Source organism: Pollicipes pollicipes, unplaced genomic scaffold (assembly GCF_011947565.3).
Source record: "Pollicipes pollicipes isolate AB1234 unplaced genomic scaffold, Ppol_2.1 Scaffold_7231;HRSCAF=8579_pilon_pilon_pilon, whole genome shotgun sequence".
Classification (NCBI taxonomy): domain Eukaryota; kingdom Metazoa; phylum Arthropoda; class Thecostraca; order Pollicipedomorpha; family Pollicipedidae; genus Pollicipes; species Pollicipes pollicipes.
In genome coordinates this window covers 6,162,824-6,183,723 of record NW_023597034.1, presented here as the reverse complement: position 1 = coordinate 6,183,723, position 20,900 = coordinate 6,162,824, and the positions used below count along the sequence as shown (strand labels likewise).

Below are 20,900 nucleotides of genomic sequence, written 5' to 3'. Positions count from 1 at the left end.
GCCTCTGTCAACATCCCGGACCTGGAGGGCCAGACGCTGTACTGACGTCTCCCGCTGTGCAGGTGGCGCTGGAGCTGATCCAGTACGGGGCCTCTGTCAACATCCCGGACCTGGAGGGCCAGACGCTGCTGCACCGCGCCATCGGTGCCGGCAACGTCCAGGCGGCCACCTTCCTGATGCACAATGGCGCTGACATAGACGTCCGGTGAGGGTCGCGTGCGCCGAGACCTTACCGCGTGGTACAGTAGGATATACTATTATATGTACAGGTGCATGCTATTAAGCTTCTGTTTTGCTTCAGAGCCCTTTATTCTTAACACAGGACTTGAGCACGTGCTCAGTTTGGTTGATATTGGGTACTCTTCTGACGCGTGCGGCTCCTTTGGTCACGTTGAGAGTGAACTGTAATGTCGAGTGATTAAGTGGATTGGCCAGCTCTGGTACTCGCGACATACCGCGTAAGTCAGGGAAAACGAGCTTATCAGTTCTAGGCTCTCCAGGAACGTCCCTCACAGCCTGAAGGCAGTCTTTGCAGCCTGAAACGTTTTAGGGCTCCGGGTCATTTCTTAAATCGCGTTGACACCGTAGGCGTTCAAGTGGGTCAGATTTTACCTCCTACTGGGCCGCAGAGTCGGCATGCGGCGCGCCGCTACACGTGTGCTGTCGGTGCCGCCTACTGCTGACATTGCCTCTGCATTGGCGTGGCGCGTCCTCGATTTCAAACGGCGTCTGTGTTCTTTTGACATTGTTGCTATGCCGCACGTGTTTCGCGCCCACAGAAATCACTGTTTTTGCTGCTCAGCGCAGGTGCGTTCTCTGGCTTCGCCGAGTTATGCATGTGGCTGTTTGAAAGGGTCATAGTGCCGCAGCATACGGAGAGGTGCCACACAGCTGCTGGTATATCACACCGAGTATCCCCGTGTAGGAGTCGGGTGCTCCTTCAGCCCGGAGCTTGTCCTGACTCTGCCCGGAAGATCGGAGAAGACGTCCCACCTGTGGTCCGACACTGCCGCTACCACTGCAGCCGACGACACTTCCCACCCCTAAGCCGAAACCAACTCCACTCCATCGCCACACCGTCGGGAACAACCCCACTACTGCACCGTCCCCATGCCGCTTCAGTGCATGGCACCCTGCCCTGCCTGGGGCCGACCTTACCTTGACCTCACCCTGACCCCGCCCTGACCCGGCCCTGACCTCGTCCGCAGGAACGGCGAGGGCACGTCGCCGCTGCAGCTGAGCATCCAGCGCGGTCTGCTGGCGGTGACGGAGCAGCTGTGTCGGTCAGGCGCCGACCTGTCACCGGCGCCGGGTCAGGACCCGCCGCTCTGGCAGGCGCTGGCGGCAGCGCACACCGAGGCCGCCTCCGTACTGGTCAGGTGAGGGCCGGGTCTGCTGGTCTTGTGAGGGGCAGGTCTATTGGTCAGGTGGGAGCTGGGACTTCTAGTCATGTGAGGGCCAGATCTGCTAGTCAGGTGAGGGCCGGGTCTGCTGATTAGGTGGGGGCAGGTCTGCTGGTCAGGTGAGAGCCGGGTCTGCTGGTCTGGTGAGGGACAGGTCTGCTGCTCTGGTGAGGGGCAGGTCTGCTGGTCTGGTGAGGGGCAGGTCCGCTGGTCAGGTGAGAGCCGGATCTGCTGGTCTGGTGAGGGACAAATCTGCTGCTCTGGTGAGGGGCAGGTCTGCTGGTCAGGTGAGAGCCGGGTCTGCTGGTCTGGTGAGGGGCAGGTCTGCTGGTCTGATGACGGTCATGACTTGTGATAGTCTGGTGAGAGGCCTGTCTGCTGTTTTGTTTTGTGTTTGATTGCCTCCATAGGGCCATCCACAATGAAGCGCGGCCATTTCAGTCCCGTGTCAAAAGTACAGGTGATCAGAGCATGCAGCTAAAACACAAAACATGCGAAACAGGAACCCATTCACCAGCTACCAAAAGCATTAGCGCTCAAACAGATGCGTTCTCACCGCGCGTACGACGCGCTGTTTTGTTAGTTGCGTGATGTCAGCTAACAGTGCATTGCACAATGCTGTTGCGTGGGAGCCAAAACTTCCCCTGCCGGCCTCGGCCCTCGGCCTAGGGAGGTGTGGGAGTCTGCCCTGCGGAGTGGGTCGCGCACGTGGGTCGCGGTTTAACACAAACATGGCTCCCAGCATATCGGGCTCGCCGTGCAGCGTCACTTTATCAGCCAGGCTGACCACTTGAAGCCCTGCCATGTGTCGAGGTGACATCCGTCGAAGTGTTTCACGCAGCTCAGACACATGGTCAAATCTGCGTCGCCCAAGGATCAGTCAGACAGCAAAATTTAGGATCTTTTAGATTTGTCAAAGTTTTTTTATCCATGCCATTGCCATAACCATTGAGACAGTATCTGACCTGCGTGATCACCAACGCCGTCGCAAGAGTTTTGATGACCTTGTCTGGAAGGCAGTGTCGCGCATGGGACGGGCCCACCAGCAAGCCAGTTCGCCGGCGGCTGAGCTCGGACACATGTGGATCCCAGGACAAGGCGCTTCGAAGACAATACCCAGATTCCTCACCTTCGTACGCGGGTCGCAGCGCAGCGTCACGAAAAACGTATGGTGAAGTCCAGAAGAGCGCGAAAATTTTGACAACTGCCGAAAGTGATAAGTTGCGTTTTGGTTGCGTTCACCATAAGGGCAATACGAACGGAACGAGCGTCTGAGTGACGCAAGCGGGGGCCTCTATGCAAGTAATACGCCCCTTAAGGTCGTTCTTCAGGCCGCCCACCAAAACTTGGGTGTCATTTACACATTGAAAAACTCGTGCTTTTTGTACAAAGACAGATCGTTCGATAAAACTGTGAAAAGAAGTGAGCCCAACGCTGAACCGTGGAATACACTCATGCTGTAGGCAAACGGCCGCGACAGCACCCTGCGTCAACACCCATCATTCAGGCACACTTTCTGGCTGCGCCTCTGAATATAGGTGGGAACCAGGAGGGGTCTCAATAACCGTGCATCCGCAGCTCCTGAATCAAAATTGGAGGATCATTGACGTTAAAAACATTTACTTACATCATTAACGCACAGTAGAGAAATCTGTCCTGTCGGTGGTTGTGGTCGGAGACCGACACTAAGCGCGGTTGCCGTCGAGCGACGAGGACAGAAACCGTGCTGGGAGCATGCAAGGAGATGGTTGTAGAATGGGTAGTGGTAAAGGTGCCGTTGGACGACTCGCTCGACCGCTTTGGCGTGACAGGAGCGAGAGATATCGGATGGAAATTGGATGGGTCAGATGGGTTACCAGCTTTGAAATGACATGGACCAGGGGAATGTTGCAAACGCCGGGGACATGTACACTGGTCAATTTTGCGGGCTATATTGACGAAGTTAGCGCTGCATTTACGCTCGATGGCACAGTCACGCTTTTGAACGATGCCCATATCTAAAAGAGAACCAGTGAGGAAAGTCGGTATGGTCAAAAGCTGGTCAAGACGGTGATCTGTCAAAAAGAAAGAAAAGAAATAAATAAAACGCTGACGCGCTGGCTCACCGTGTTCATTCCGCAAATCACAGCTGAAATCACCACAGATGACGACATCCGACCCTCTCATCCTCTTTTCTTGCTTTAATCCTGATCCTCACAACGCCCCGCTCATCCGAGGAAGGTTGTATGCGTCAGTCACGAATGGGGCGAAAGGCCAGCTGGAGGGGGACCCCGACCGCGCGCCCAGCGCACAACTCCGAGGGGGTCGCTTGCTGCGGGCTAAATTCGGCAGTTGGCTCCCAGGCATATAAAGTCCTGCCCCACCGTTATCCATATCTCCTCCATGCTTTAGTCCTGAAATGATCATTTCTGGTCGAAAGGGCTATAATCCAAACAACCAAACCAAACAGAGGACGAGCGGGACTCCCGGGTAGCCAATCGGCACGCGTCGCATTTGGGTCTCTAGGCCCGTGTAGTCGTTCCTGAGGATAGCTACTCTGTGCCGGGGTGGACAGTAGCTGGCGGAGCGCGGGCCCGGCGGGCATGGTCGAGCCGCGGCGTCGGACTGCGTGAGGGGTGGCAGACAAGCACCAGTACAACGGACGACGGCCAGCAAAGTCAGGAAACGGGCCAAGTCTTGGTGCATGCTGGGTGTGAGTGGACACATCATGCGCTCACGTTGCAATGGAAGCCCAGATCTGCGACGAGCGTCACGTCCTGGACGTCACGATCTTGTCGAGAAGCATGCTGGTACGCGGAGACAATCGGGTACAATACCCAAGCAACCTTTGCTCATTCATACACGCACACACACACACTACACCGAGGTAGAGGCGTGCGGGGGTAACCAGGGAGGAGCGGGCATCGCTCCCGACCGCGCTTGGCGGCGCGCTTAGCTCAGCTGGTCTGCTGAGTGCTGTGACTTTCATGTTCTAGTGAGCGCTAGGCCTGTGGGTCCGGTGAGAGAAGCGCTTTCTGTTCCACTCGACCGGCAGTGAGCCGCAGGGCGGGTTTGACCGACGATTTCCAGCGACAGCAGAGCCCGCCAGTCAGCCCTGACGTCCTCCGTTCGCTTTGTTATGCCCCATATGCCTGTTAACCTGCTGTTATCGCACGCCATTGTAGCGGCCACGCCCTCGCCCTCCCCCAGACACGGTGCCGACACAGCTGCTGGGCTGAGGGGCCCGAGGGCTGCTACAAAACGCTGCTGCACCGCGCTATCGACGAGAACAACGAGGAGATCGCCTCCTTCCTCATACGCAGGTGGGGCTGGTATACGCGGCCATTGGCTTTGGTTCTCATGTGAAGTCTGTTCTGATGGTACCGTGCTTCCGTGATTTTGTGACGTCCTCCGATTTACGATCCCCACCACACCAGGGCCAAGCCGCTTAGAAAGTGTACGTGCACGCGGTCGTGCGCGTGTGCGCTTGTGCGCGTGCGCGCGTTGCGTGCGTGCATGTGATACGCTTAGCTTCTTGGCTCGACAAATGATTTAAACGATTACAGTACTGTGCAGGCTGTGCCGAGCACCGGTTCACGACGAGAGCGGACCCCGTGACCAGATCACGTGACATGACCCAGTCGCGTGCCCTCCGCACAGGGGGGGGGCGGCTGTGACGTGAGCAGCGCGCGCCGGCCGGGCCCGGACGGCCGGGGTGGGGACGAGGCGCGCGACCTGCTGACGCCGCTCCACCTGTGCGCCCAGTGGGGCCTGCAGCAGACCGTCCAGACACTGCTGGAGCACGGAGCCGCCGCCAACGCCCGGTGAGAGCGTCGGACAAGATGATTGGCGTGAACAAGTGTCGAATGTAATCAGCTACCTTTGGCGATCCCCAGATGCCATTTCCGTCGTCTTGTCGTTGTCTGCCGTGCTGCTCACCGTGATATGTGCAGGCCAGCTGCACGACACCCGTCAGGCCGGTCGCGCATCACGGCTGGCGGCCGTCGCTCATGCCGGCAGGACTGTGACCAGAAGACGCCGCTGCACGTGGCGATCGAGAACGGCCACGCGGCCATCATCGGGCTGCTGCTGTCGGCGCCGGGCACCGACCTGACGGCGCGCGACAAACTGGGCCGCGCCCCCCTTCACACTGGCCATGGGCATGAAGAACAACAAGGCGGCGCAGGCCATCCTCGCCGGGAGCCGGGAGTGGCCGAGCAGGTCAGCGGGAGAGAGAGAGCGAGAGCGAGAGCGAGAGCGAGAGCGAGAGCGAAGGAGCGAGAGAGAGCGAGAGCGAGAGAGAGAGAGAGAGCGAGAGAGAGAGCGAGAGAGAGCGAGAGAGGAGAGCGAGAGAGAGAGAGAGAGAGAGCGAGAGAGAGAGATAGAGAGAGAGAGAGAGAGAGAGAGAGAGAGAGAGAGAGAGAGAGAGAGAGAGAGAGAGGAGAGAGAGAGAGAGAGAGAGAGAGAGAGAGAGAGAGAGAGAGAGAGAGAAGAGAGAGAGAGAGAGAGAGAGAGAGAGAGAGAGAGAGAGAGAGAGAGAGAGAGAGAGAGAGAGAGAGAGAGAGAGAGAGAGATAGAGAGGAGAGAGAGAGAGAGAGAGAGAGAGAGGGAGAGAGAGAGACAGAGAGAGAGAGAGAGAGAGAGAGAGAGAGAGAGAGAGAGAGAGAGAGAGAGAGAGAGAGAGAGAGAGAGAGAGAGAGAGAGAGAGAGAGAGAGAGAGAGAGAGAGAGAGAGGAGAGAGAGAGAGAGAGAGAGAGAGAGAGAGAGAGAGAGAGAGAGAGAGAGAGAGAGGAGAGAGAGAGAGAGAGAGAGAGAGAGAACAGAGAGGGAGAGGGAGAGCGTCCGTTGTGGTCTCATTTAGCAGCGCCTACACGTGCCCCATAGTATCGGTGGCCTGTAGAGCGCCGGTATGTTACATTTGCTGTCGGGACGTCTGTTGTAGTTATACTGTTTATGAAGTTTTCAGTCGTGCCGTCGTTCGACGGTTCATGCCCATATTGTCTGACGTTTGTATGTGGGGTACATATTCCGCTTGTACTTGGCTGGATTATATTGGTGGCGCGTCGTGATGCACTTGATGCTGAAATAACAACCCGAACCAGATGCCACGCCCTCCATGGCCTGCATTACAAGTGCCGGACACAGTTCCACTTGTCGGCGGCGCTGACGCGCTCGTCCGCGGCTGGTTCGCAGTATGACAACCGCGGTCGCAACTTCTGCACGCGGCCATTGAGAAGAAGGACATCGAGGCGGTGATGTTCCTGCTGTCGATCCACGTGAACGTGCACTCGCGCACACGCGACTCGCTGCACCTGACGCCGCTGCACCTGGCCGCCCAGGCCGACTCCGAGATCATTCTGAGGTGGGCGGCGGCGGCGCACCGGGCTCGAGAGCTGGGGTCAGGCTACAGCTCGGTGGAGTGTGTTCGTCGTGGGCGTATCGACGATGATGATGATTTGGGGTTTTAGGGCGTATCGACTGCTGAAGGTCATGCAGCGCCCATTAGCGCCCGTCGTGGGCGTATCCTTGGAATATGTGACTGGTGATACTTTGGTATATATATATATATATATATATATATATATATATATATATATATATATATATAAAGTCGCGATGGCTTTTACTTAGAGATAGGTCGAACAACTGAGGGATTGTCTGGCTCTGTGTCTCAGCTGCCGCCAGTGGGCCCCTCACCCTCACCAGCGGGCCGCCGAGGCCGCCGGAGTGCACCTGTCGCTTCCGTGACCGCCGCCGCCCGGGCAGGAACCTGATGCTGGCCGGTGCGCGGGTGGACGAGTGCACGCCGCTGAAGCAGACGGCGCTGCACCTGGCGGCAGAGCGAGACTGCCACCAGTGCGTGTCCGTCCTGCTCGACAAGGGCGTCGACTTCAACGCTGTCGACAACAACGTCGACAACGCCTTGCACGTGGCCTGCAAGGTGGGATCGGCGGCAGCGGTAGATGAGGAGGGGAAGGGGGGGGGGGGGAACGGCACGCGTCAGCCAGGTGGTGACCTTGTCAGCGGGGTAGCCTGTCAGTGCAGGTGTCGCTGAACGGAGTTTTAGGGCATTCGCCCACTGCAAGTAAGAACCATGTCGTGAAAAACCGACACAGCTGTGTTTTGGACGAAAATGCGTCGTTGAGAGCGAGCGGAGTTTGTGAGCTCCGGAGCGTGTAGCCAGCAGCTGGATCTGCATGGCGAGTTTGCTGTCAGCGTGAGCTGTGGGATTTTTTTGACGCTAGAGCTCATGCTCATGAGAGTATTGTCCACCGACGGACGCTGCGTAATTTCCATCCCAGTCTGTTGAGTTCTGATTCAGCCCACATCCGTTATCAGTTCTGGAGATGTCGACTCACGCTGATCCAAGACACTGGCGTGGTTTTGACATTCCTCTGGGCCCAGTCGTTATAATAGTCCTGAGTTGGCCGGCCCCGGCACCGCACTCCGCCCAGCATAGCTCTTATGGCCGCCAGTTTCCCTGCCGTTATACTGTCTACGGCTGCGCCCGCAGGAGGGTCACCTGGCCACGGTGCGCGTGCTGCTGACTGAGTCCCAGATCGACGCCGAGTCGACCAACCTGCGTGGCCGCAACCCGCTGCACGTGGTGGCGGCACTGGGCCGCGACAACGCTGCTGCCATCTGTCAGCTATTTCTGGAGTCGATGCCTCGCTATCCGCTCAACAGACAGGAGGCGGACGGCAACACAGGTGAGGGGCTTGCCGAGCGGCGCGGGCTCCGGCGCTGTCACGGGTGTGCGGGGCGGTTCTTGCGAGACACGTTTTGCTGCGGGTGCCTACAAGTTCACTGCTTTGAGGAGTGAATTCAGTTGGTCTGCTGAACACCATAGTGATGCCTACGTGAGCTGAATACCATAGTGATACCTATGGGAGCAGAATACCATAGTGATACCTACGGGAGCTGAATACCATAGTGATATCTATGGCAGCTGAATACCGTAGTGATACCCATGGCAGCTGAATACCATAGTGATACTTATGGCAGATACTGATCTCTGGCAATGTTTCAGTTCACAGCGTTACGGCCGAAGTCAAAACATGGAACCGATCAGTTGTCATTTGTATGAAATATTGGGGATTCAAAAATTGCGTTTTGGAAGCTAGTTTCCAGCTCGTTTGAGGAAAACTAAGCTGAATCCGACGTAACGCCTCGTGTTATGTGACGGGGTCCTCCCGCCCTCCAGCGCTGCTGCTGGCCTACATGAAGGGCAACGTCAACCTGTGCATGACGCTGGTGAAGGCGGGTGCCTCGCTCGGCATCATGAACAACCAGGGCGTCTCCATCTTCAACTTCCAGGTGGCCACTAAGCAGCTGCTCTTCAGGTGAGGCTCCCCGGCGCCGATGAGCGGCGCAAAGTCGACGGAGGCTCGGAAGTGCGTCTGCGGATAGAGAGTGTTCTCCACTTCGGTCTTGCGCCTAGTAATGTCTACCCTGGCGCGGGCAGCGCTCCGACGTCAAGCCTTCTCCAGTCGGGCGTTGGAAAGGCCCGTCAGTGCGCTCTTGGTCGGCCGATGATTGCTTCTTCGCAATGTCGTAAAGCCGGAAACGTGACCCGGTGAAGCATAACCGGCTTGTAACACGAGGTCACTTGACTGGTAGGGCTTCGTGATCTCAGACTGTGTTCTCGGCCATTGGCATGGCGTGCAGGTATCAAGTGATTCAGACATGCTGTCGCTGATATAAGCACGTCGTGCGCGTCTGCAAACGATGGCTTGGACGTCACTCACTGAATGCATTGTAATCCAAAGTAGCGGACTGCTCGTGACGCCTCACAGCAAGCCCAGGTAAGCATGTGACGATACATCACGAACGCTCGGAATCCAGTGCGCCGGACCCGCCGATGAGCGGCCGCTGAGCCGGATCCGCTGCTGAGCGGGACCCACCGCTGAGCCGGACCCGCTGCTGAGCCGAGCCCGCCGCTGAGCGGCCGCTGGGCTGGACCCGCTTCTGAGCGGCCGCTGAGCCTCACCCGCTGCTGAGCAGGGCCCACCGCTGAGCAGCCGCTGAGCCCGTCCGCTCTGCCACAGGCTGCTGGACGCGCTATCCCAAGAGCCGGGCTGGTGCGACGGCGACTACTGCATGGAGTGCAGCACCAAGTTCGGCATCGCCACCAGGAAACACCACTGGTTAGTGACGTGCTCAGGGCGACCACGGTCGGCGTTTGCGCCAGCCGAGCGGTGCTTGTTCGCGGTGCGCTTCTTTCCGCTCACATTTGACGGCGCATGAAATGAAGAATTGAGCTGACGGGCAAGGGTTGTAGCGGCACCTGTAGACAGACCAACCGCTACTCGAGATTTGTCATGCTGGTGAAAGAAACTTGTTTTGGCTGTCGCCGGCTGTGCGCGGTGTCATCCAGTGTTTCCTGCTATGGTTACCTTACTCTTCGGGTGACCGTGCGACATGGCCTGCCCAGTCTCGAACCCACCGTTCACGGGTCCCCTCCCCGCTCCTCACTGCCATGTGACCGTCGCGTATCCTCCCCCCCCCTCCCATCTTTAGCGCGGTGTATCCGTCGGTGGCTTCTTGTGGTCGGTGCCCTGACTGCCGCGCCTATCTTCTCCTCGGCAGCCGCCACTGCGGCCGCCTACTCTGCAATCGCTGTTCGGACCGGCAACTGCCCATCGTCAAATATAACATAAACAAGCCGATCCGGGTGTGCGACACCTGCTCCGACGTGCTCACGCTGGGCGCCGCCATGTTCAGCTAGGCTAGATGGGGGGTGTAGCATGCTGTGTGGCTGGGTCGCCTGAAACAGTACGGGGATAGCGGAGAGGAGGAGGAAACAGATAGGCTTGTGTTGGGCGCCATGCGTGCTGATTAGCGAGCCGACGTGTTTGTTGAGAACAGCATCTTAGTCGTCAGGAGTCTTGGAATGCCGTTAGCGTGGTGGCGCCGCCGTCTTTTCGTAGGGAGCGCGTGGCCGATCGACGAGGCGTAGCTGTCACCAGATGGGTTGTATCTGGCATCCCTGAAATGACCTAACTGTGGTTCCTTCGCCTGTGGCTCCGTCTGATCGGCTAATGGTGCACTCGCCTTCCAATGTTATGGGGCCCTCGTTTCTGGATTCACTGGAGGAGTTAGCTCGCCGGCGGATGTGCAGGAGTGGACGTGGCTAACGTGTGCTGACTAGCTTGGCGTGGCCATCGGCAGATGTGCAGGAGTGGACGTGACTAACGTGTGCTGACTAGGTTGGCGTGGCCACCGGCAGATGTGCAGGAGTGGACGTGACTAACGTGTGCTGACTAGCTCGGTGTGGCCACCGGCCGACGTGATCGCGGAATGGCATCGGTTTCGCGCCCTGTTGTTACTTGGCTAGGTCTAATGTTGGCGCCTGGCGTGTCGTTCGTGCCATGCGATGTGCTCGGGGTCGGTGGGATGGCGAGGCGGCTCTGGACGTGGCCGTGGAGCTTAGGCTCGTACTGCGGGCTTCACACCCGCCGCCGACCTCCGCCGCCTGGTGGGGCGGCGGCGTGACGAACGGCGGCCGTACGGGCGCGCTGCTGATGCTGCTTCTGAGATGCTGGTGACGTGGGGGCTGCGCCGAACCGCTCCAGTTGGAGCACACTATCCACAAACTGTGATGTCAAAAGGCGAGATTGTCGAAACGTGAGATTGCTTGTTTCATTGCCCACTGCGGAGTTGACAGTATTTTGCAGTGTAGAAGTATGGCGATTGTGAAGTTTCTTTGGTTTTATCTGAAGTCTGCTGAGCTTTAGTATTGGTTGCCGTACGTTAAGACATTCCTACCAGGCCGTGCACCAGCTGGTTTGTTGTGGATATTCACGTGGTGGGCATGTGATGTATTGTGTGTGTTGACATGCCCTCCTGCCATGTGAAATAGGAATGCACCTCCCAGTGATATGGGTCCGGTATAACGATTAATGCCATTTAATCTGGCTGGAGCCGTTAGTTACTAGAATATGTTTTCAGGTCGGGAGAGGGCGCTCATTATGTATCGAAACTTGACTCTGACGTTTAACACCGCTTGTCCCTAGATGTCATCAAAACACGCAAAGCGAATGAGATAATGCCCATGCGCTAACACCACCGATTTACCATTTGAACTGGCCCACGCCTTGTGTCAGACGCCGTTGGGAAGCCGTTGTCTGAATGTCAGGGGAAGCCAAGGGCGGGGCGCCGTGCGCCTTCTGCATAATCACTGGTCAGCCGCTGTCGGCCTGTGTCCGTCGCCGCGAACCTGGATTAGTTTAGCTCAGGTCGTCAGGGGCGCTGCCATCCACTACTGATAAAGCTTCCCCTGACCGACAAGAGGCCATAGTTTAGAACTGTATTCTTTATATATTAAATATATACTGCATTAAAACATGACGTGTGTTTCCGGGGTCTTGGAACAAGGACCTGTCTCTGATACGGTAAGCTAAGACCCGTTGAATGGCATGATGTGTAGTTCGCGTAGGTGAAAAATATGGCGGCGCAGGTGCCAATGATCATGAGCATTTATGGTACTTGATGGCAGTTCGGACAAAGTGCGAGACGCATGCGTTATCCCGACGGAATATCCGTAGATCACCCTATTGCATCGTCGACAGTGCGGCCATGAAACGCAATGACTGCCGAAAAATTGATTGGAGGCGCCCTTGGACCCAGAAAAAATATGCCGCATGATTCTGAATGGCGCACAGCTATACAAATACTATTATTTGTTTTATCTGGACTGTGCGGTTGGCTGTCTTTCAAAACCTTCGTATGTAGTTCAAAGCCAGTCGTAGATGACAGCTTGTGGCCAGTGCGTGTCGGCTTTTCTCTGAATGTTCGCGGTCGAATCAACGCGATTCACTCAAGTCACGAAGAACCTTTCGCGAAGTACGCGAAGACGACATTTAACATGTGTATTTTTCCTAGGTGGCAACGTAACTCGATTTCTACATTATTTACAATCATAAACCCATTTGCAGGAGGAAGCACGCGTCCTGCTACATGTATGTACAAATATTCAACTGAAATATGCCGATACACACCAGTTCACGGACGCCAACTTCTAGTGAAGGCGGCACCGCGGCACAAACCAAAGCTGCCGCGAGGTCAAAGCATGCGTTCAGATCCAGCCCCGTCTGTCGCACGCGCATACAACCGAAAACTGGCTGGCGGGGCGCCGGGCATCGCGGCGAAGACGTACACCGAAGAGGGGTGCCACCCAGCACCTCTTGTCTTCGTTCTGATCTCGCAGGCGGTGAGACGGGGGATGGAAGCTGGTGGCGGCTGAAGGGCTCGCGCGACCGAGCGGTCGGATAGCTCCCGGGGAGAGTGTGGCGACGCGGCCCGGTGTCGAACGGAGAACCAAGTAGAAAGCGATGCGGTGGGCCGCGCCAGCGCCGGGCGTTTAGTGGAAGCGAGGGGTGAAAGGGAGGGCGCGAGGCTCCGACACAGACGCACACAGCTCACAGTTACACGTACAAACTCACAGTCTATATAGAGGGGCGGGCTTTGGGGCGGGATTGGGGCGAGGGGTGGGGTCTCACTGGCACTAGACGGGTGGGCGAGCTACACACGCGGCGGGGATACTGGGACGTCCGCTGACGGCTCTCTGAACATGCTTGGCCCACGCTCTGTCCACGGTTTGATTGCTTTCCGGCAGCGGAAAATGTGGGGTGTGAAACACAGCTCTATAGCAGACAGAGCGTCGCAGGCCACGGCGCGCGGCGCAGGCGCCCCCCTACGAGAAATTCGGGCGGGCGACAAGGGTGCCGTCGGCACCGGGGACAGAACGGAGCGGCGCGCCGCGCTGCGCCAGAAAAGCAGACAGACACCGAGAACGAGAAGAGAGCGGGTCGGTCACAGTGAGAGCGCGCAGTCAGGAGGCCGCCCGGCCGTCACGGACAGGCGGCCCGCCGCCAGCCCCGCTCCTGCACGGCACGGGACTGCACTGGGAGGCGCGTCGTCCGGCGGTCGGCCGGCCTGCTCGGCGGAGCAGAGGTCGATCAGAGGGCTCACGCGACAGCTGACGCCGCCGGCCCGGATAATTGTGTGACATATTCGCGGGATTTCCGGCCTGGTGACCCGGGCCGTGTCGGCGGCCGCGGCGGCATTGATCTCCTCTGTCTAACTGCCCCGCCAGCCGGACGTCAGCACATGGCGCCCGTCGGGGATCAAGGGGCTTCGGTGGACCCTGTAAATCGCAGGCCCGAGCCTCCGGCGCGCACCGAAACGACGCGTGCCCGGTCAGAGACTCGTGTCGTCTGTCTATTTACGGCTGTGTCTGCTGGGTCGTCGAGGGGCGCGGCTTGTGCGCGTTAGCCTCGTGGAAGCGGGTCACCAGGGCGGCTGAGCTCTGATGTCACGCGGGCGAGGCCTTCACTGGCATGTGCGTGACCTCTGACCGACCCCTGACCCCAAACTGCACGCTTGCCGGCCAAACGCAGTGACGACGCCAGGGGTCTTCGACCCGTCGCGGCCTCCGACCTCCAGGTAACACACTGCGGCTGGCACGGCGGCTGCCGGCCAGCGGCGGGTTGGCTCCCCCTGACCTCCTGACCCAGGGGTGACCGCTAGAGGCGGCGCCGTGTTAGCAGTTGCAGGGCGCACTGCTCGGGGGCTGCTGGTCGGTGAGCCGAGTGCCTTTGCTGGCGCTCATCATGTTCGGGTCAGAATCTAAGCTCTCGGACATCTTGTCGCAGATGATGTCCACTAGACGCTCGAAGACAGCCTGAAAACGAGACGCAGGTCTTAGCGCTAGAACAGCTTTTCACGCTATGACAGAGCTTAGCGCTATAACATTTCTTAACGCTATAACCGCTGTTTTTCTCACCGTGAATTTTTTTATTTGCGTCTTTACATCACAATTTTGTGAGGGTCAAGAGAAGACATCTTGACGGGGGAGCTTGGACTGGGAGGTTGAGAGCACGACGTACATTTTCGGGTGTCCGCCGCTTCCCCGCTACTACTGGCTTGATGAATTTCAGGGGGAGGGGTCTTAAACGCAAACGGCATGATAACCAAAAGATCTCCAATCATTCCGTGGCATATATGTACTTTATCTTTATTACGTGTTTGCTCAATTAACGGCTAGTACTTGTTTGAAGCTGAAACATTGGAATAAGGCTATTTTGCACGTTTTGAGTTGCTCTTTTAACGTTGATCTGCCACTGCAGGATGAATGTGCGATAGCAAAGTAACGCACAGAGGAACCATACTTCCGTGAGAATCGCTGTCATTTGGTAAGAAAACTGATTCCCATGTATAACCCAGTTATAGCCGAACAATTACCAACGGGAACGCCCGTGGGGATCATCGTACTATAATTCAGCAGGTCAGCTATCCGCGTTTTAGCGGACGCCATGGGCGGGCGAACAAAGATAAAAATACCACTTTTGAGATAACATCTGAATGCTCCGGCAACTACACGGCAGAATCGTTCATTCCTCATTCCTATGAAAAATGGGACTCCAAGTTCAGTTTGAGTACCACCCACTTCAAGCAGAGTTTAAGTGGTGCCTCGTAGCGTACTTTGTCATATTAACAATATCTTCTAACCATGTCGTTGTCATTAGAACTCAAGCCACATCAGCATGAGCCTCCTTTCAAACTTTAAACATCAATGTTAGCGTCCTAATAAACATCCTGTCGCGTGCCGTTTCTGACCTTGACATTTATATTTTCCTTGGCTGATGTCTCGAAGAACTCGAGGCCGAGCTGATCAGCCAGCTGTTTGCCGCGCTCGTAGCTGATGACCCGTTCGTCCTCCATGTCGCACTTGTTGCCTACTAGGATCACCTGAGCGTTATCCCACGAATATGTCTTGATCTGGGTACACCTGGGCAGAAAAGGTGAGCACGGGTCACACACACACACACACACACACACACACACACACACACACACACACACACACACACACACACACACACACACACACACACACACACACACACACACACACACACACACACACACACACACACACACACACACACACACACACACACACACACACACACACACACACACACACACACACACACACGCACACACACACACACACACACGCACACACACACACACACACACATACACACACACACACACACACACACACACACACACACACACACACACACACACACACACACACACACGACTAATACGAAAGAAGCGGTTCATCACCAGAACCTTTAAATGCACTGCAAGCATGTTTGAGATTGCTGGGCAAAGAGGGTTGAGAAAGTTGAACCCCTGTGGGACTCCGAAGAACAACGTTGGACCTTCGGCATGTAATAGATGTTTCGCTTTTTAGAAAATCATGAAACGTCTCCCATCCCAAATGAAGGTGTCCAGCGATGGCTGAAAGTACGGAAATACGAGATCAACTGGACCAATTTACTGTATTAATCCATTCGCCCACTAAAATCCAGATGCTTTATGCTTCGGGACACAACGGTTCCGTTCCTGAACTGCTCAATAGATGGCGGTGAGAAAACACCTGTCTCGTACATGCAAACTGTGCCGCATTACACAGCCTTCCGACTGGCGGTGGCAGGAACTTCGGACAACCGTACAGTACGGGAGGCTTACCCTCTTTATTAGAGCCATGCCCGGTATTTGCAAGAAACACCATATTATACCACTCTATGTTACGTTTTATTTTGTATTTAATTTGAAACTTGTCGATATTATCTCACTTGTGAAAGCCATTGTACAAACGCAGCCTTTTTAAGCATGTTGCAGCACTTACCAAGCAAAAGGGTGTCCAATTATCCCATACTATTTCAAGTACACTCAGCGAAAGACCTTGAATAGCAATTTTGTAACTTGGTTACTAAATTCTACCACATAATCAAACATCTTACTTCATTTTTAATGTCACGAGATGAACGCCTGCCAAAGCCATCCAGTGCACATGAATGCACCTTGATGCGTGTTTTCGTTTTATCGTTGAACGTCTCAAGACGTTTGAGCAATGCCGTGCTCAATATGGAGCGCAGGTGATCAGCTGAGTAGGTATATAGCCTACTCAATACAGAGCGCAGGTGATCAGCTGGGTAGGTATATAGCCTACTCAATATAGAGCGCAGGTGATCAGCTGAATAGGTATATAGCCTGCTCAATGTAGAGCGCATGTGATCAGCTGAGTAGGTATATAGTCCGCCATCGCCAGCAGCCAATTTTCAACAGCATTTGTCGCTGTGAATGCCTTGAGAAGTTAATCTAAGCTAAAGCCAACAACGATATGGCATTAATGCAAAGGAAGATGGGGTTTGACAAGATTGTGTATGTACCTACAACGGTTTTACTTCAACTCTCTTGGGCAAGTGCACCGTGGTGTAGCTAAGAAAGTGGCTGGTTGTTGAGCTCCCCCCCTCCCCCCCCGTTGGCGGTGGGGTCCTCAGCGGCCAAAGACACAGTACTTTTCGTCGTCAAGGTCTCCCTAGGATTTGGAAATATAAGATATGGCCTCCGGGGTATGAGAAAGGGATTTACCTAAAAATATTCCAAGAATAAAAAAAACAGGGCTTCTAAGCGAGTGCAGAGGGCCTCTCCTTTGGCCGGAAGTGCCCTCTATGACCCGATCTCGCTCCCTCGTGGGTGAATCACCGACTACGACACTGGACGTAAAGCGCGCGTGTCTGGCAGTTAGACGCCTAAGCTGTGAGGCGAACGCGAATTACAGTCACATGTCAGAGAGCTGTCATGGCCCTCTCAGAAGTCTGGTCGCGGGGCGAGGCGCCACCGCACGGGACCGGCACAGGGGGCAACATTGTGCCGCGGACGCGTGTGGTGGCGAGTCACCCCACATCTCTAATATGGAGTATGGGAACATTCCGTCAGAGCGCCGATCTACGCTGTTGACACGCATGGGGGGAGGGGGGGCACGCGATCAGATGGCCCAAGGAATGTCGCTGACACGCGAAGACGCGTTTATGTTACCCGAGGCAAATGGCGGCTAATCATCCTGATCGCAAAACAATATTCGACGCCGAGCTCAAATGATTTGTCAAGTCTGATGCGGATACCATGGAAATAATTATACGTTTTTACGCGACATGGTGATGAGCAATTTGATCGAACGAGCCATTCGCCGCATTACGCGAGGCAATATGAAATATGGATCTTCACTTATAGACGCACACATGAGATTGCATAAAATGAATAATGCATGTGAACGTGCAGAAAGCCAAACTACACAATACTGCCCGCCTCCGCTTTCTCCATCCAACCTCCTCTTCCCGTCGAGTTCTCGATGACGTCACCAGCAAGGTCGTCCGGCCGGGCAGCCCCGCCGCCGCCACTCACCAGTCCTGCACGCTATTGAAAGACTCCTCATTCGTGATGTCGTACATCAAGATGAAGCCCATGGCGCCTCGGTAGTATGCCGTGGTGATGGTCCGGTACCTCTCCTGACCGGCCGTGTCCTGTGGAGCGAGCCGTGGGATTGAACACGCCGTCAACGGCGCCATAGCTTATTATTTTTTTTGTTGTATTGATGTTGGCATCGTCGTTTAAAGCTAACGAGACGAGACCTTGACAAACGAAGTCGAGGTGAAGGGTTTGGGAATACCATCTCCAGCATTTTGGGTGGCACTGCTGCCGTTGACGTGGCGAATGGACCAATATCATTCGCATACGTGAAGTAGGAGCCATCTATTATTAAGGCGGTGGTACGAATGACTAGGGTTGCTGTTGTGAGTGAGTGTGCCGTTACATAATACAAGTCATATAGCCAAGTGTCGCGTACAAGACTGGATTTTTACTGACATACAGAAAGCGTAAGGTAGGTTTTATGACTGTAACTAACATGTGTCAGTCAACTTGATCTCGGGCCTTTTTGGCCTGGGCCGCTGTAATTGACAGACAATGCTTTTATCGCCCCAGACCGTCTCAGCCAACAGCACAGTGCTACACACGTTTTCCTCGCACCTGAACACCATTCGCCACTGCATCCCCCAGCATCTTCTCCGAGCGCACCCCTATCGTGTGCGGTGGGCCCGCACACGGAGCGGCTGAGCACATGGGCGGGGTTCTCGGGGCGCACCGCCCCCGCACGGCCGGCCGGCAGCCATCAGTCAGCGTCGGTGACTTCCGGAGGTGCAGGCCGGGCGGGCGGCTGACAGCGGCGTCCGGACCGGCCGCGGCGCCGACGGCCGGCCGACCAACGGTGCGACACAGGGTCATCGATCGCACTGCACCGCCCCCCCCCCCCCCGCCCAACCCCCACACCCTCTGCTTCACCGGCACAGGACGGAGGCGGTGCGCACGGATACCGAGGGGGACGGTAACTGGACAATGTACGGCAATGAGATGGTGGCAGTGGTAGATGCCCGGTGTGGGGAAATGACTTGTTTAGAGGCGGGGATGTTCAGACAGGCTTGTTCGTTTTCCTATTCAGTTTTTTTTTGGCTCCAGCTATGCTCTCCCGACTTGGGTTTCAGCGCCCCTCCCACAACTTTTAGCAGAAAGCGGGTGAAATCCGGAGAGAAACACGTTTGTTGTCAAATTTTGTGTGTAGGTTGCGTCATTTTTCACTGCTCAACTCACACTACACGCACTCATTTTACGAAACTACGGCCCTGTTATGAGGAACGTTTTTCAAAGAGCGCGTGCAATTTCAAGAGGACTGTGGGGCACTGGTAAGGGGATGCACGACGTGGTGTGACTTCATTATCAATCTCTCGTGTTCTGACGCCTTGCCAAGGTGTCGCTCTCAGTATCGCAGAGTGTAGGGACGCGAGCACGCCCGGTTCCCCGGCCATTGGCGGCGAGTAAGAAAATACAAAACAATAACGGAAAATGCATCCAAGTTTTGCAAACAGAAAGAACAGTACGTTGATTTGTTAAAAGGAACAGCAATTAATAGAGGATACTTTTGGCCAGGACACAAAGCTCAGAACTAAATTGTCGGTTTGTGTGAGGTTGTTTTGATTCTGCTCCTCTAGCTTTGATGAGTCAGTATTTACTGGTCGCTTTGCAGACGATGTAGTTTGTCAACTAGTGCGGAAAATGTGTGTCCCCACCGGCACGTGGGCCCGGACTTTTTGAATGCTGGTCCAGTACGTCAACCATTACACCACAGATGCCCAGTCAATCCGCGGCATTTCTTAACTGCTTTTGATGTTATTCATGTCGCCGACTGGTGAGTATGCCCGGGGGAAAAGACCCATCTTTTTCGCACATATATATATATATATATATATATATATATATAGATATATATATAGATATATATAGATATATATATATATACATATATATATATATATATGTAATATACAAATATATGTAATGTACAAACTCTCACGCAAACTAACTTTTCCTAGATAGAAGAAGCATTTGAACAAAAGTATGTATTGTGGGTGTTGTGAAAATACAAATATTGAAACTACTCATTTGTAAAACGAAGCCTCACTTCACTCGACAACATACATTTTGGCTCACTAACCTAGCAAAGTGTTTTGGTGCAATGTTTGTTCATCATTCACACTGTAGAACATGTGTGGTTTTAAAGCAATGGCACAGGCAAAGATCATAATCACACGACCTCCATGGACACCTAAATTAATGCAAAAAATCCCACGGTCCTGACCAGAGCCCAAGTGTGTCTGGCGGCGGCGTGCCTGAGCTGGCGCCCGGCCGGCGGTGAGCTGCAGGTGCCGGCCGCGTGACGCACTCGTTACAGGTGTGTCGGCGGGTGATGGGTGTCGGGTGCACCGCTCAGGTGTGCAGCCGGTAAACGCCGCCATCGGGGCCGCACGTGCGCTCGGCTGGGGGGCGGGCCAGTGGCCATGGCTCGGCGACGATCGCGAGAGGAGGCTGCCGGACTGGGATACGCTGACGGACGGTACTGGACGGTGCTTACCCACTGTAGCCGGGCAGAGAATGTCCGAGAGAGTACAAAACAGAAAGTATATTTTACGTGATTATATGCATTTTTCCAGACACCACAGTCGGTCGTCCGGTAGAATGGCCGTTTGGAATGATAAGTTACATATAATATAAAAATGGTTGGATAGCAACCATACGTGAGGCCACATGCCTGCGTTCTCGGAATCCCCACGAAGCCCTATGGACTTGGTGACGGCCTTCGCATGGTATTGTCCGCGACAGGGCTATGGTGACGCGCTGACCGACGTCGTCACGACGTCCTGACTGACTGACCGACGTCGTCACGACGTCCCGCTCGAAGCTTAACAATCGGCATTTTTTATGGAAACTTGCATGGCATTCGGGCTTCACAGTCGAGAAAACCTTGATTGGAACATGAACTTTAAACTCTTGATATGGCGTGATGGCTAGAAGATGAGGCTGGCCTGCTTGCCTTGAAAATAGAAATGGTAATGCGATGGATGGAAGTGCCGCCACTTTGTTCTCAACGACTACAACGCTTATGAGAACGATTAGATTAATCGTATCATCTGTTCATGGAATGTCTTGAAGTGTAACAATAACAACCACTCAATCACGTGATATTTTTACAAGCCTTTGACTTGTACTCCAAAGCTTTAGAAAAAAAGGACGTTGGCAAATTCGGGGGGGGGGGGGGGCGCC

The 20,900-nt window shown here is 55.1% G+C and overlaps 3 protein-coding genes across 3 annotated transcripts in view; 2 read left to right on the top strand and 1 right to left on the bottom strand.

The window, feature by feature from the left end:
- LOC119109318 (rabankyrin-5) overlaps positions 1-20,900 on the top strand; it is a 127,541-nt gene that overhangs the window by 56,635 nt on the left and 50,006 nt on the right. The window contains exons 15-16 of the mRNA XM_037232925.1: positions 63-205; positions 1,209-1,379. Of these exons, the coding sequence (XP_037088820.1) occupies positions 63-205; positions 1,209-1,379 (314 nt within the window). The remainder of the gene's footprint in view (positions 1-62; positions 206-1,208; positions 1,380-20,900) is intronic.
- On the top strand, positions 6,610-10,117 carry LOC119110698 (rabankyrin-5-like). Its single transcript, XM_037234600.1, has 6 exons — positions 6,610-6,744; positions 7,149-7,323; positions 7,897-8,092; positions 8,587-8,725; positions 9,431-9,529; positions 9,972-10,117. Exons 1-6 carry the CDS (start codon positions 6,638-6,640, stop codon positions 10,108-10,110), a joined length of 855 nt encoding a protein of 284 aa, XP_037090495.1. The 5' UTR covers positions 6,610-6,637; the 3' UTR covers positions 10,111-10,117.
- Positions 13,351-20,900, bottom strand: part of LOC119110700 (ras-related protein Rab-3) — a 12,953-nt gene continuing 5,403 nt past the window's right edge. Inside the window, exons 3-5 of the mRNA XM_037234601.1 lie at positions 17,652-17,770; positions 15,003-15,174; positions 13,351-14,067 (exon numbers count right to left, since the gene is read on the bottom strand). Of these exons, the coding sequence (XP_037090496.1) occupies positions 13,927-14,067; positions 15,003-15,174; positions 17,652-17,770 (432 nt within the window). The 3' untranslated portion in view covers positions 13,351-13,926. The remainder of the gene's footprint in view (positions 14,068-15,002; positions 15,175-17,651; positions 17,771-20,900) is intronic.